At 46.5% G+C, this 16,217-nt stretch overlaps 1 protein-coding gene across 1 annotated transcript; it reads left to right on the top strand.

Moving 5' to 3' along the window:
- Positions 1-151: 151 nt before the first annotated feature.
- LOC311436769 (uncharacterized protein) lies at positions 152-15,787 on the top strand (the record flags this gene model as incomplete). Its single annotated transcript, XM_084519232.1, has 9 exons — positions 152-296; positions 494-605; positions 815-1,426; positions 1,570-1,722; positions 2,211-2,333; positions 2,558-2,660; positions 3,223-3,566; positions 3,768-3,845; positions 15,620-15,787. The coding sequence occupies exons 1-9, from the start codon at positions 178-180 to the stop codon at positions 15,785-15,787; spliced, it is 1,812 nt and encodes a 603-aa protein (XP_084375358.1). The 5' UTR covers positions 152-177.
- Between the last annotated feature and the right edge of the window lie 430 nt (positions 15,788-16,217).

Below are 16,217 nucleotides of genomic sequence, written 5' to 3'. Positions count from 1 at the left end.
TGCAGATTTGCTTTTTTCCTCCCATCCCTGTTTGTTTGGAGCTTGGGATGAGTGAAGAAGCGGCTCGTAAAGCTGCTGAGCATTCTTGCTCTGCTAAGTCTTCCCCTGCGGAACACTGCTCTGATCTGAGACTTCTCTGGCTCTTGCTCTTTCCCCAGGCCTTTTTGCGAGACTCTCATGTCAGTGCTGAGCAAATGCGCTGAGAAGAACTGGCTGACGCCGTTCTGGAGGCAGAAAATGTCAGCGCTGCTGGAGAGCCCCCGCACTTATGCCGAGGGCATGTGCCTCCTGACAAGGTGAGAGCCCCAGGGCAGCATCTCGCCTTCCTCTCGGTGGCTGCGCCCAGGGGAACGGCTGCCGGGGCCCTTTCCTGCGTGCTCGGGGAGCTCTGTGCAGGGCAGAGCAGCGCCTGTGCTGGAGGAGGGGAAGTCCGCGGTGGCAGCCTGCAGCCTTCCCACTTGACCGGGCGTTGCCCCTTGTGCTCTTTGTGCAGTGTCCTGGTCCGTGCCCAGCTCATCTCCCGGGAGCTGATTGAGATCTTCTCCCAGTGGCTGCGCTGCCCATCAGCAAACCTGCAGCTGACGGCCATGGCGTTCTTTGCTGAGGTGAGGCAGTAGGAGGGCAGGGGGGTTCCCGAGGGCTTTTCTGAAAGAGATTGCTGCTTGGGCTGCCTCTTGCTGTGGGGAGAGATGAGAAGAAAGCGTCCCCATCGAGACTCCATTGTTCGAAAGCTCCTTTGTCCGAAGCCTGCTTGTGTGCTGTGCCTGGGCTGAGGTTGTGTCCTGACTCTCGTGGCTGTGTTGCTCTGTTGCAGCTGATGAAGGAGCCGCCTCTTGAGAAGAGGAACGTCCTGGAGACTCTGCATGTCTTGGCTGAGAAAGCACACCACCGAAGCAGCACCATAAGGCAGCTGGCAGCGAGAGCTCTGGGCAACGCAGCCGGCAGCACACCCGTGGAGGTGAGACGGATTTCCCTGCGCTCTGACTGCAGGGATATTCCCCTCCCTAGCAAGACCCCGGGGGAGAGCTGCTTCAAGGGCCTGGACAGAGCGGCAAAGGCAAAAGCAGGGCTCCTTCCTAAGGCCGCGCTCCTTTCCCTGATGCCAGCAGGGCTGCCGAGGGAAAATTGGGTGCCAAATGTCAGAGGAACAGTGCTTTGGAACAGAGCTGTCAGCCACGGAAAGAAAGAGCAGCCCTTGGAGGCAGGGAGAGCCCTAAGTCTGTGCATGTCTGTGGCTTTGCAGGTGCGGAAGCACAGGAGACAAGTTGTCCAGGTGCTGCAACAAAGCCTGGCGGACACTGCCTGTCCCGAGGTGGTTGCAGAAAGCATGCTGGCGCTAGCTGAGCTCGTGAGGGTGCTGCAGGCAGTGAACTTGGGATCGGCCTTTGAAGACATCGCCAGGTCCACCAAGATGTTCTTCGAGTCTGTGAGTGAACCCAGCTCTTCCTGCCGCTGCTCTGAGAAGCGTGGGGTGGGCAGGGGCCTGCACGCGCCGCCTGGACGGCCTCTGCTGGCTGAGTGTCTGCTTCGGCCTCGTTACCCAGCTGACAAACGGCTTTCTGGTTGCAGGAAGAAGAGTGCCTTCGCTACTCGGCCTTGCGCCTCTATTCAGTCCTGGCCTCCTCAGCCTCGAGCAAGCGGTCGTTCTTTGCCGGAGAAGTGGCGGAAACATGGGTCAGCCTTTTCCTGCACCTCCGGGATCCCGACTTTGCAGTTGCCAGCGTAAGTGCCCTTGGAGCTTGCTCCCAAAGCCCCAGAAAGCTGCGTGGCCATGGCCGAGGCGTTCTGCCACTCCTGCCTGCTCAGCGGCTGCCAGGCATCTCTGCAGATCCCCCCTAAAAGTGTTCCAGCGAGCCTTCCGCTGTGCTGCCCAGGGCAGTCTTGCCAGCATCGCTGGCAGGACCATCTCAGGCCTCTGGGCCCTTTTGCTGGCCACGTGCCTTTGTGCCTGCCTTTGCCTCCCGGAGCTGGTGCTCCCCTGGGAGCGGGCAGTGGGGAGCAAGCCCACGGATTCGGCCGCCAGGCATCAGGACTGGGTCGGGTGCCAGCCTAAGGGATGCAGCAGGTCCCCTCTGCTGCCGCCAGTGCCAGCGAGTGCCCCTCGGGCAGACCCCACCAGGTGGAGCTCAGCAGCACATGGCTGCCTGAGCTCCCTGGGCAGGTCCCAGATGCTGCTGGAGGAGGAATGACAGCACAACTCTCTTTTTCAGATGTGCAAGATCACCTTCAGTCTCTGTGTTCCATTTATGGGGCTGAGGCAGCCACAAGAGATCATCTCTCTCTCCAAGAGGCTGGGTGCACGAGAGCTGCAGGATGCGCTCTGCAGTTACCTGGTAAGTAAGTTGTGCTCCAGCGAGACGTCAGGGCCCTGCTGCCCTGCCCTGGCTCCCTCAGGGGAGTGTGCGGTGATGCACGTGGGGCTGGCCGGGACTGGGACATGGCCATCCCTCCTGGCCACCCACTGCCTCTCCCCTTCCCCCTGCCCCAGCTGGCTGAGGGGCAACAGAAGGCATCTTTTTGGACCCCCGTGAACTTGTGCCTTCCTGTCTTGCCCTAGGCCAGAAACGCCCCCACCATGTTGGAGAGGCTCCATACCGTAGCCAGGAGAGGCTGCCTAGAGAACGGGCAGAGGCTGCACCCATCGACCTTCGAAACCCTTGGTGAGAGCCCGCACTGGAACTTACCACTCCCTTTCCTGACCAGAGAGCTGTAGGGGCCTCTGCTTTCTCTTTCCTCTTTCCTCCGGGCCCTGCCTTTGCAGAACAGGGCAGACACCGTGCTGTGTCCCATGGGCTGAAGATGGGGTAGACAGGGATGCAGGGCTTTGCCTTGCAACCTGCCTCCAAGTTCCTTCAAAAGCTTGAGCAACCATCAAGGAGTGATCTGGAGAGCCTTGCACAGTGGCTCCCCAAGCATGTGTCCCAGCTGGGGGGCAGGGCTGGAAGCCAGGGCTGTGGAGCGGTGCTCTGATGGTTGCCTCTTTGCTCTGTACTTTAGCTGCCATCCTGGCAAGGAGAAGGAAATGAGGCTCCGTCAGAGAGCAGGTTGCTTCACATGGGGCTGAGCTCCGGATCCGTGGGGCTGGGCAGAGGTCAGAGCCCAGAAGCAGCCCGGCAAATGCCCAGCACCAGGGGCCGGCCAGCCAGGGGGGAGCAGCTCCAGGGTGGCAGGGGGCACAGCTGCCTGGGCTGGCTGCTCACAGCTCTGTCTGTCTTGTTGCAGCTTTCCGGGGCCTGAGCAGCACTGAGGACACCCGAGTACGGAGAAGGCAGACAAGGCCCTCTGTGACTGTGGCACGCTTTGGCAATAAAACTCTGTACATGTACGTGGTCTCACCGCTCGCTGTGTCCTTGGGGAAATCCAACTCAACGTGGCCTCCCCTCTGCGGACAAAGGGTCTTTTTTGTAGGGCCCGGGGGGCACGTTGGGGCCTGTGGGGAAAAGCCTGGCAGGATGCACAAATGGATTCTGAAGGAGTTGGTGGACCTAACCGTGAGGCCTCCCAGGATTATCCATCAAACGTCACCACGATCAGGAGAGGCTGCTGACAAACGGGAGAAAGCAAACGTCGCCCCTCCAAATTGGTTTCTTCCCTTAAAAAGAAACTTAACTTCCTTAACTTCCCTTAAAAAGAAACTGCTTGCCACTTCTGTTCCCAACGTGTACATTTCATGAGAAGCGCAGAGAACGTATACTACTGTAACCTGGATCTTAACTTTTTCCCCCAGGTTTCACTAAAGCACCCTTTGCACCCTTTGCACATTCCAGGAACTCATCTTGGGCATCTTTGGAAAACTGCTCTCAAAAGCAGTTCTCAACATGTGCTTCTGGGATGGTTTTACTCGGGTGGGCAGCTGAGCTCCACCACAACCGCTCTCTCACTCCCCCTCCTCAAAGTGGAACAGGGAGAAAAGAGGATGCAAAGGGCTTGAGGGTTGAGATAAGGACGGGGAGATTGCTCAACAATGATCGTGACAGGCAAAACAGAGTAGGGAGACAGTCACATTTATTGCCTATTCCTAACAAGCTAGAGAAGCGAGAAACAAAGGAAAGAACCCCAAAATGCCATCCACCCTCTTCCACCTCCTCCCCCCAAGCGGCACAGGGGCATGGGGGCTGTGGTCAGTCTATGGCACTTCATTCACTGCTCCTTCTTGGTCACTCTTGTCCTCTGTGCTGTGGAGTCACTCCCATGGGATGCCATCCTTCCCAAACTGATCCTGCGGGGGCTTTGGTTTTAAGAATCTTGGTGCTCTGAACAAGAGAACTAGGTGGGGAAACAAGATTTTATACATACCTATGAGTAGGCAAAATTGCATTAAAAAATCTCTCCATCATCAATTTCAGCTCATAACAAAACTGCAGAAAATATACACAGGAGACTCCAAACTTCATCTTTACCGCACAGGTCAAAAATGGGGCAACAATGCTAAAATCAGAAGAATAGCTGCCCAGGATCAGACCAAAGGTTCATCTGCTCCGCTGTTCTGTACCCAACAGCAGCAAAAAGCAGTTGTCTAGAGAACAGAATAAAAATAGGACAAGCACATAATACCTCCCCTAGGTACCTTCCTGCTATTCAAGCCATTTGCAGCTCAGGACTCTTTGAGCCACCCGTGGTATTTTATGTGACATACTTCTCATTGGACTTCTATTCCAAGAATTATTCCAAACTCTGCTTAAACCCATGGAAACTTTTAACATACACCAGCATCTACAGCAAAGATTCTTCATATTGTCTGAAGAGCAATTTATTTGCTTTGAGCCTCTTCCGTCTGATGTAGGTTCCTCACATTCCTTTCTATCGCAATAGACAATTTAGTCTGTTAGGTTATTAGTCTCTAAACACTATGCCTATGCCTGTGGTGATTTTGGAGACCTTGCATCTCCACTAAGACTTATTTTTTCCAGGATAGAAAGTCCTATTATATACATGTGCTCGTTTTATTGTGTCCCTCCCATATTGTATACTTTTGGAGATGGGGGGAATTAGAAACATAGTTTTAACGATGTTGGGAAACCATGGAACCAGTGGCATGGAAGTTTTAGTTTTTTACTCCTTCCTGCTTTTTCATTTATTTATTTATTTATTTATTTATTTATTTATTTATTTATTGAATGCTATGCATTGAATGGATACTTTTATGGAAACTGTCAATAATGGGGAACAAGGCCTTGCTCCTGAGTGGCACATGCCAGCTCAGAGTCAATCTGCCTGTGTTTGAAACAAGGACTCTTTTTCCTGTGTGCATCATTTACCTGCACTGATTTTATCTGCCATTTTATTGACTGGTCACTCAGTCTTACAAGGTCTTTCTGACCTCATTTCTAACACCTTCCCTCATCCTCACTACTCTGAATGTCTTCATATATAAGCAAACTATTTTATCTCATTGCTTCTCTCCCTTTCCAGGTAGTTGCTGAACACAAAAGAAAATGCCAATGTGAATTACTGGAGAATTCCACTGGTGACTTCCCATTACAGCTTCCATTCCTATCTTCTCATCAATCATTCTTCCATGCAGGGACATTTTTATCCCCATTGTTTTGAAATTACAGTCCAAATATGGTAAAATATAGAAAGGCAAAAAGACCAAAATCTGCCAATAAGGCTAATGCCCACAGACTTCTTGTCGTTGCCGATTTGTGAAATGTTGAATTTCCCAAAGAAATCAAGAAACCCCAAACATTTGATTTTTCAAATGAAATGGCAGGTGCAGACAACGAACGTATCAAAACCTAAGATACCTGTTCATGTGACTTTCCTATCATCCAAGTCTGTCACCTGCTAGAAGAGATTTTTCATGACTTTTCACTCACAAGAACTTGCATTTAATAGGCTGTGAACTTGTTCATAATGAGTGATCAATATATAATTTACTTGAAGTAAATAAGACATTGTTAATGTTAGCTACCAGAGCGCCATGTGTAATATAGACGTCTGCATTTAGCATCATGTTCTTGACCCTTTGTGTTGTTGCTCTGTTGTGGTAGCTCTGTCAGACATACTAGATTAAACCTATGAGGAACGATACCATTTTTATCTGACCCAACACAGGTTGCAAAATTTATCTGTAAATAGATCTATTTATATAGCAACAGAAAGTTAGTAACAGAACAAAGACATCAAGGGTTTTTTCTCTTGTTAATTTCTGTGTGAGTTAACCGTGGTTTAATAGATCTGAATTTGAAAGCAAGTTTTGTTGCAGAATTTTTCAGAAATATGATGGTTCAAAACTGAGAGTCACTGTAATGTTTTGGTGGCTCAAAGATGTCTTTGTTTTGCTTTTAAAGCATTTAACAAGAACTGTGTCTTAAATTTAAAGCGTTCAAGGAGATACTGTGGGAAAAGACATATGAGAACTACTTTAAATTCCATTTTTTCTTGTATGCCATTCCTTCATGTTGATGCATTACACTTTCTATAAATTTCTGAAATATTCTTTGGTATTTTGATTAGGGTCAGGTCTCCTGCCTCAGAGGTGGAAGATTTAAGCACTGGAGCAGAGAGTCAGTATTTCATTAGAGTTAGAAGTTAATCTGAATATAGTATAATAACTTCAACCTTAAATACCATTCAACCATACAAAAACTAATTCCTGGCCTCCAAACTAAGCTGAGAATATAGGACTGAGAAAAGAAAGGTGATAAAACAAATCTTCCTCCCTTGCTTTTCTAGCCTACTTGCAAATCCAGCCAAAATATCTTAGAGGTTCATTTTTAAAATGTCAAAACAATTTTTGACATTCAGTTTGTCTGGATTTTTTTTTTTAAGCTAATGGCCAAATGAGTCCAAAAATTGCTACCAGCTTCAGAATGATCAACTGCTCACTGAAATGGTTGCCCAGATACATGTATGTTCTTTACTCAACAACTGTGCTTTCATTTACTTTTTGTTGTTGTTGTTGTTGTTGTTGTTGTTATAATGATTACAAGAATCTTGGATTATGTTTTATGATATTAATAAAAAAGTTTAGTTTGATCCAGAACATCATAATTTTCCCCATTCACTCTTCCAACCATTTCTTTTACAGCTTGGAGGACCTTGGCCGTAAATCAGTAAGAACAATGAAAAGGCTTAAGATTTACGAATATCCTGCTACTAAACAGTAGTATTAATAAAACATTATTTTAGAAATTTGAAGCATGAAGGACAAGGGAAAGCTGATTTTGAGGTCTCAGAAAGAAATCTGAACGTGAAACACCAGAATAGTTGCTGTTAATAAGATGTGTAGAGGCTTAGAAAAGGAGTGCTTGGACAAGAGGAACGTGAACTGCTTCAGGGCAACAGGAGTAAGAGAGAAATAGAGCCAAAGTTGCTATCCAGAGGCCATCGAAAAAGGAGCAGAGAAGAATAGCACAGCTTCCAGTCAGAAAGAAACATGGTAAAATGGCCGTAATTGCAGTAGTGATTAATGTATTCTGGCACTAGTGACCTTAGCTTTCCAAGTCTTCAAAGGCTATGATTAAGATTTTTGGTAGAAACACTGTAGTCAGAGTATTCATAAAACAATCTTCTTTAATTTCATTGGTCTATAAGTTAGGTAAGTGTTATTTACCAAGAAAAATGTAAGGTTATGTTCCTTGTTTCTGATGGTTATGACCTTTAACTAATATGGCAATCGTTGCTGCTAATGTTAGGATTCAACAGTGATTTTCTACTCATAGATACTTTTAAGAAACATTTCCATCACAGGCAAGAACTCCTGTTGGCATAAGTGGACAATTCTCATCATAATTTCATGTAACAAATCTGAACTTTGGCTTATCCTTCAAAAAAACAAAAACAAAACAAACAAAGAAAAAAACCTTTTGAGTTGTGCTTAAAATAAATGTAGCTACATTTACAATAATATTCCTTGAAGTAAAGAACAGAAGAACAATAACCAGTACAGATGAGGCGATCGGCTCCGAGGCAGACGTGTTCTGCAGTGGAGCAGGGCATCGAACAGGGCTAATTTTTCCGGCACCGAGCCCACTCGAGGGAGCCGCCAGGACCTGGCAGCCCTCGTGAGGGAGGTGAAGGAGGCGAGAACGAGGAGTAGGCATTCGCCACGACCAGGAACATGGCGAACAGGACGGGCAAACAGTGCGTGGCACATCAGAAGGGAGTGGCGCGGCAGTTCGCGCAGGCAGGGCGAGCAGACAGGGCAGAGCATTCCCCCCTGCCCATACGAACACCTCCTCTAACGGTGGTCTACCGCTAGCTCAGCTGCAATGGTGTACACCAGGCACAGTGCGCTCTCCAGGAAGTCTGTACACACCCAGACCGACTGCCCGCTCAAAACTGCGGCAGTTCAGGTCTCCGGGTGCAGGGAGTGCCTGAGCCTGCTGCTATCACCTGCAGGGGGCAAAGAGACTGTGTGCGTGAGGTGCGAGCAGGTGGATGACCTGGTCTGCCTTGTGGCAGAACTCAAGGAGGAGGTCGAGAGGTTGAGGGATATCAGGGAGTGTGAGCGGGAGATAGACTTGTGGAGCAACTCCCTGCGCGGCCTGAAGGACAGGTGCTGGGGTGAGACACCCCAGATGGGGGTGGACCCCCTGCCCTGTTGCTGTCGGGCAGAGGCAGGGGACCTAGGAGTTGAGGAGGAATGGAAACAGGTCCCTGCTCGACATCGCAGGTGATGCCCCCCCCCACTGGCCCCACCTTCCCAGGTGCCCTTACACAACAGGTTTGAGGCCCTGGAGCTTGAGAGACCGGTAGCTGAGGAAGAGGTAGAAAGTCTACCCAGGAGGATGGCTAGGGCGAGGAAGTCGACTCCATGCCTCAGGACTGCCTCCACCAGGACAGAAAGAAGGGTGATTGTTGTGGGCGACTCCCTTCTCAGGGGAACGGAGAAACCTATTTGTTGGCCTGACCCTACCCGTAGGGAAGTCTGCTGCCTCCCTGGGGCCAGGGTCAGGGACATTGCCAGAAAGCTTCCCAACCTGGTCCATCCCTCTGACCATTATCCTCTTTTAATAGTCCAGTGATGACATTGAAGAGAGAAGCCTGAAGACCATCAAATGGGACTTGAGGGGACTGGAACGGTTAGTGGATGGAGCAGGAGTACAGGTGGTGTTTTCGTCCATCCCTACGGTGGCAGGGAGGGGTACAGGGAGGACACGGAAAGCCCACCTGATAAACACATGGCTCAGAGGCTGGTGCCAACACAGAAGTTTTGTTTTTTTTGACCATTGGGCGCTTTACTTGGCACCTGGCCCGATGGCCACAGACAGGTCCCTATCTCTAAGGGAAAAACGGATCCTAGGCCAAGAGCTGTTGGGACTCATTGAGAGGGCTTTAACCTAGGTGAGAAGGGGAACAGGGCTGAAACAAGGCTTGTTAGAGCTGTGCCAGGGGGAACAATGGCAAGGCTGGGAGAGAAGGCAATGTCGACTGGCGGCTAGCAAACATGATGCCCATCTACAAGAAGGGCCGGAGGGCAGACCCAGGAAACTATAGGCCTGTCAGTTTGACCTCAGTGCCAGGGAGTAGATTATCTTGAGTGTCATCACGCAGTACTCATACTGCGGGTCACTAGTGGCGTTCCCCAGGGCTCGGTACTGGGGCTGGGCCTCTTTAATATCTTCATCGATGATCTGGACGAGGGCATCGAGTGCACCCTCAGTAAGTTCGCAGATGACACCAAGTTAGGTGCGTGTGTCGATCTGCTCTAGGGTAGGAAAGCTCTGCAGGAGGATCTGGATAGGCTGCACCGATGGGCTGAGGTCAACTGCATGAAGTTCAACAAGGCCAAGTGCCGGGTCCTGCACCTGGGGCGCAATAACCCCAAGCAGAGCTACAGGCTGGGAGATGAGTGGTTGGAAAGCTGCCAGGCGGAGAAGGACCTGGGAGTGATGGTTGATAGTCGGCTGAATATGAGCCAGCAGTGTGCTCAGGTGGCCAAGAAGGCCAACGGCATCCTGGCTTGCATAAGAAGTAGTGTGGCCAGCAGGGCTAGGGAGGTGATTGTCCCCCTGTACTCGGCTCTGGTGAGGCCGCACCTCAAGTACTGTGTTCAGTTTTGGGCCCCTCACTACAAGAAGGACATTGAGGTGCTCAAAAGAGTCCAGAGAAGGGCAACAAAACTGGTGAGGGGTCTGGAGAACAAGTCCTGTGAGGAGCGGCTGAGGGAGCTGGGCTTGTTCAGCCTGGAGAAGAGAAGGCTCAGGGGTGACTTTATTGCTCTTTATAAGTACATTAAAAGAAGCTGTAGAGAGGTGGGGGTTGGTCTGTTCTCCCACGTGCCTGGTGACAGGACGAGGGGGAACGGGCTAAAGTTGCGCCAGGGGTGTTTTAGGTTGGGTATTAGGAAGAACTTCTTTACTGAGAGGGTTGTGAGGCATTGGAATGGGCTGCCCAGGGAAGTGGTGGAGTCACCATCCCTGGAGGTCTTTAAAAGACGTTTAGATGTTGAACTTAGCGATATGGTTTAGTGGAGGACTTGTTAGTGTTAGGTCAGAGGTTGGACTCAATGATCTTGAGGTCTCTTCCAAGCTGTGAAATATTTCTTCCCGTAATCTAATTACAGCTCAAAAATACAGATATAATCTGTGTCACATCAATTGCCAACATTCATAGTTTATCATGAAAAACAAAAGCATTGCATACATTCCATAGAAACCATTTGTGCAAGACAATATTGATTTATGTATATGCTAATAAAATTGCAAAGATGCCAGCCAGGAACATAAAGGAGATCCAGTAAAGAGAAGTAAAGCACAGTCAGATAATTTGACACCAAAAAGGAGCGGTCGTGTGGTTTGGCAAGGTGTAAGAGAGAACATTCATTCACCTGTCAGGGACAACATGTTCAGGTTTTAGTGACATAAACAACTCATTTAATTTTCTTCTTGTACAATGGCAAGCACATCTATACAGAATGGAAGGCCCTGAAGCTATAAATGCATGAAGAACTGAAGCTCAAAAGATTTGTTCGTGTTACTACAATTGCAAATAAAATTATAACCTGCCTTGTTAGTAAAATTTTTGTGGAATGTGTTTAATGTGGTGCACAACACTTTGTCTGTTGTGCTCCTTTCTCCTATAATTCAGGTTCAGAGACAATCCTCAAGTGTCTAGAACAAACAGAGCAGATGTACAGAAGTGGACCCCTTTGTTCTTCTCTAGTACCCCACAGCGGTACTAATAGAAGTCAGAACAGATTTCAGCTAGTGGGGTCCTGGCAGCTTTCCCTCTCACAACCTGCATCCATTGAGCTGAATTTAAACATTCCTACCAAATTCAGTGATACAGGATCAAGACTCTTGCCTCCTGCTTCTGCCCAGTTAATGTCCACCAATTATGTCAGCTTTGAGATCCTTAGTGCGTTGTGGCATTTGTCCCAAATAATTTTTCAAATTCCTTCCATCTTCAGCTGAGGCTCCAGCCTTTTACGTAGAATACTAGGAGGACCTGTCTGCCAGATCAAACAACTTTGTCTGTTTGTCCAGGGCACCCATGCCTGATGTTGGGACGATTTAGCAGATGTGCTTTCCAGTGATCTTCCCTGTGACTCACTACCATCCAGCAACATACTTTTCACATATTTCAGCCAAGGCTATTTTCATGTGTCTTTTAAAAGTTTGTCATATATTAGGAAGTGTTATAAAACAAATCTGTGAAGCTTAAAACCATGGAGATTCATATTTTCTGGGCTTAAACCCTCAACTAGTTTGGCACATTATTGTAAGAAACCCTCTTGCAATCCAGTAGACTTCACGGGATCAGGCTCTCAACTATCAACTAAGGCAGAAAATGGGCATCTTTGTCATGATTTTCTTGCTTTCTTTGCCTACTGGAAATTATTCTTTGAAGAGCTAAGTCTCAGTTGAATGTCAACATGCTGACTTTGCCACTTAAGATACAGGGCATCTTTGTTATAGACTATCTTCCTGATTAAGAGTGTTCATCGTGGTGCCTGTACATATTTTTCTCTGGTGAGGAAGCTGAGCCCTGTTTCAGAAATCTCTGGCACTGCTCTGCAGATAACAATATTTTAGAGAAGGCCATGAGTCCAACTCTCCTTGGAATAATGCCAGCCATTTTAAGTCTCAGAATTAACTTAACTCAGCCCTATTCACAAGATCATTCAGTTACCTCTCAAATGTATTTTATATGAAACAGATTTGTGAAAACTGTTTCTTGAGCAATACAATTTCAATGCAGCTATTGTGGCAGTGCATATGCATTATCAAATCTTTGGCTGGGAATGAGGTTGCTTGATCTATTATGCAGTCATTGGAATAAGAAACACACTGTGCTACTGCTTGTTGCTTTTTACCATTTGCAGCTCACTTGAAGTGCTCTTGCATGGGATTTTTCCCTTATAAATTATTTGTCACAGTTTTCGAGCAATAACAACAAAATACTCCATTCATAACATGAATCGACAAGTTTTTTAATATGTCTATTGCGTTCTGATAAGTACTTTCACCAACACCTAGCAAACAGAGATAATGAAAATGCACATTCTTTGTCCTGACAAGTCACAGCTGCATTTTCATGTTCCTGAGTGAACAAAAATTAAATAGTTCTCCCAACCAGAGATGGAAAGAAAATAATTCACTCAACAAGCAGAGGCAGCATAAGAGTGTTCATCAAAGTTGGGAAGAGGAAGCGCAGGGTTTGGGGATCACAGTTTGTGCTCTGGCCTTTTGCTGGAGTTCAGTGTTGTTCAGGATATAACCTGAAATTATATGAAACTTGTCACTGGGTGCCTTCTGACATAGCTCAGATTAGTGTCTCTTTTTAGACATACTGCCAGAGAAACAGGTAACCTGCATACCCCAATGACTTTCACACTTGGCTTCTTGTTGTCTAGGATAGATGCTGCTAAGGGTTGGAGCCTGTCTTCACAGTGCCTATCCTTTCCTCTCTTCATATTCCTCACTGTAAAACTAGTTTATTTCAAGGAACAGACCACAGCAGAGGCCTGACAGAAAGTCTGGCACTTCCTTAGGCTCTATCCTGCAATGTTTAAGTACTCTGCAAAATAAGGCAGGTGTAGAAGACACAACCTTCCAACTGCTTTCATGCATCTAATAGTAGCCTTGTAGGCAAGGAATAGTATATGTGCCACAAACATGTAAGTGACCACACTGTTGAAGTACGAAGACATAGAGATAAGCTCAGAAAACTGAGCTTATTTACAAGCTGCTGATTTCAGATTTTCAGGTTTCAGTTGGTTCTATGCAGGCCAAAGTCATCACTGCAGTATCAGGTTGGCCAACATGCAGTGAAGAAGACAATTTTCTTGCCTGTGATTTTAGCATAAAAATTTTTACACTGTTGGTCTCTTGCTGTTCTTATTATGGACTGGCCTGTGTATAGAACCTTGCACTTCATGTTATATTTGCTTTTTTGTATTACTCAGTTGATGTTGGTGATAAGGCTGCATTTTCTGAGCAGTTAATTCATTAGCATTATTAGCTAGGGCTGCTGAATCCCATTGCATACCACTGTGATCATATTAGCTCTCTGAACAAAACTTTCCTGAACAGAAATAGCAGTGTGCTTATCTGTCCTAAATCAAAACAACTACATTGTTTTGGCTTCATGTAAAATTTCACTGATTCTGCATCTGTACACTGATCTGGTTCAAGCAAAAGAACACTGTGTGCATGAGCATGTCACAACTGAGTAACCACTCTTGAACATTACGTGTTCCCATAGAGGCTATTAAAATCAGAATTTTGATGGGAAAAAAAATGGTTTTATTCAAAGTACCACAAGGAAACTAGAAGGAAAATACTAAACAAAGAGAAAGAAAATAAAAGATTGAGCATAGTGCACAGTTACCATCCATCTCCTTTTTCCAAAACTTTGCCTCTACCAAATTCTTGGTGAAGAGCTCGTTCCATTACACTAGTGAAGGATATCATAACATGAACTTGTAAAAATACATAGAAAACTGTTGCTGTTCTATTCTTTCCATTGTTAAAAAGCTCAGTGATGGTATTAATGATAATAGAAGGACTGCAGGTCTCTGAGTTTCGACTTTGATGATGAAATGAATCTGTTTGATATTTACTTATTTATTGTTAATTTGAAGGTTTTGTTCTTAACAGCAGTTTTATATGCGCCTCTGAATTTCCCCTTCTCTATAAAACCTCAGTGAAAGGAAAATAAAAGCATGCAAGTCTAGGCACTATTTTTTTTTTTTTTCTGAAACAAGATCTTAAATAAGTTTATACCTAAATTATAGAACAAGACCTCCATTTTGTAATCTTTCTTTTCTAATTTATTAAATCCCTATCTTGTCCATTCAGATCACCTCCCCTTGGTTTCAGCAGCATATTACTGATCATTGCAAGCCCTGGACAGACAAAATACTGCATTAGCTCACCCAGTTTGAGCTAAAACTGTATTAGCTAAAGGTCTGAATTAAACATGTCCTTGTTACATGAAATCGAGCCATTTCTTAATTTATTCATTGAGATGACTGGCATTTACGAAAATTGATAAATGTTGCTATAGCAAACGAAAAGCATTTTACTTTGGCCTGAGGATATTCACCCAGCAGTTTCATGCCACTTAATTAGTGCAACTTGTAACTTGAGGTCTACCAGTAAAAATGAGAAATAATTACAACGAGGTTAATTTCAGTGATATTCCAGTGATTAGCCTGAACCTTCTAAACAGGCATCACGTTGCTCTTGAGAAACCTTCCAGGTTTAGTGTCTCAAGTTTGTCTTTAAAGTTCACAGCATGAACAGTCAGATGACAGATTCAGAACTTTGGGCAAATTTTCTCGTGTTCCTTTAGCGGTTTGAAGCTCTGATACTTGGCAATAACCCCCACTGATGTGAAAGCTCCCCCCATGTGTGGAGAGGTCAGTAGGGAGTTAGCCTCCTGGTCTGAAAGATTTATAGAAATGGGTTGTGTTGTAATTTCATTTCAACCAAGAGAACAGGTAGAGGTAGCTAAAATCACATTCTATGTGATGCTGAGTTTTTGATGTTTCTAGTACTCCCTGGCAGTATTCACACTCTTCAAGCTTACTTTGCAGAGCTAGAGTCACAGTTACAGCCTGATACCTGAACTGAAGCATCTGTAAATGGAAATATACTACCTGATATTGCTTAGCATAAAAAGAAATTCCAGAGGGAAAATATATATATATATAAATAAATAAATAACATTATTCCCAAACAGAGTTTTGCCAGATTAATACAGATTTATTTTTTAATAATAAACTTTATAACACAATTCTTTAACATTGCACTAAATTTCCTACACATAATATGTATATAAATTCAACAGAGGACACGGTCAATTTGGCAATGTTTGATCAGACAGCTCAGTTATCTGATTGCATTAATGCTACGTATCCAAATGCTCCTTGTTCTGTCTTTATATCTCTCCCTGTTGAAATCCAAGCCCTGGAGTCAAATAAGAAAATTTCCCTAACTCTTTGAAATCTTTGGATCAAAGGAATGAATGACAGCTGTGATCTCAGAGAGTAAAAAAGCACGTGTTTTGGTAAGCAGTATCTCGCTGTTCAGAAAATATGACTGGAGACATAGCACATGGTAACGGCAGAGTTAGGGGCCAACTCGTAAGTCCGAGCTTTGCATGAAACTGAATTAATTAATGGCGTGATTCCTGCTGGTAATGTTCACTACTGGACTCGCAGTCGTGCCTGGCTCTCGCTGCCATCAGCTCGGCTGCGATCCGAGCGCTGCGGCCTCCCCTGGAGCTGGCGCAGGCCGCAGGCCGCGGCCGTGGCTGCGGTGCCACCTGCCGGCGGCTGCCGGGCACCGGCCGGGGCGGCCCGGCCTGCGCCAGGGCGGCCATTTCCTGACCCACTGCCAGGGGGTTGCTGTGGTGTGTGCCGTATTGCTGCCCTGCAGGGAAGGCTGCTAAGGTGTTCCGTGTGCGTCGACCTCAAGCGCGATGCAAAATTCAGTGTTTGTTCTCTAGTACCTAAGGCAAATGGGAAGTGGTCTACAGCCTCCTTTTTCTTGCCCCTGCTTTACCGTCTGTCCCACTCCCCTATATAACCAGTATGTGGTGGGGACACACCCCGCGTCCTGCACAGAAGTAAAGCTAGGCTTAGATTTATGTTTGACAAATGAGTTAGAGCTAATGCCGTATCACACCTCTCACCCAGGATTTATTATCGCTGCTCCACCAGATACCCCTTGTGGGATCACACGAGTGAACACTCCTCAGCCACATCAGGACAAAGTCTGGTGGCATAGCTTTATCTGTTGTGGAAGGTGGTTCAAGCT

The sequence above is a fragment of the Aythya ferina genome (genome assembly GCF_964211825.1).
Source record: "Aythya ferina genome assembly, chromosome: 4".
NCBI classification, from domain to species: domain Eukaryota; kingdom Metazoa; phylum Chordata; class Aves; order Anseriformes; family Anatidae; genus Aythya; species Aythya ferina.
Note: the sequence above shows the minus strand (reverse complement) of the source record. Positions and strands in the feature narration are given on the sequence as shown.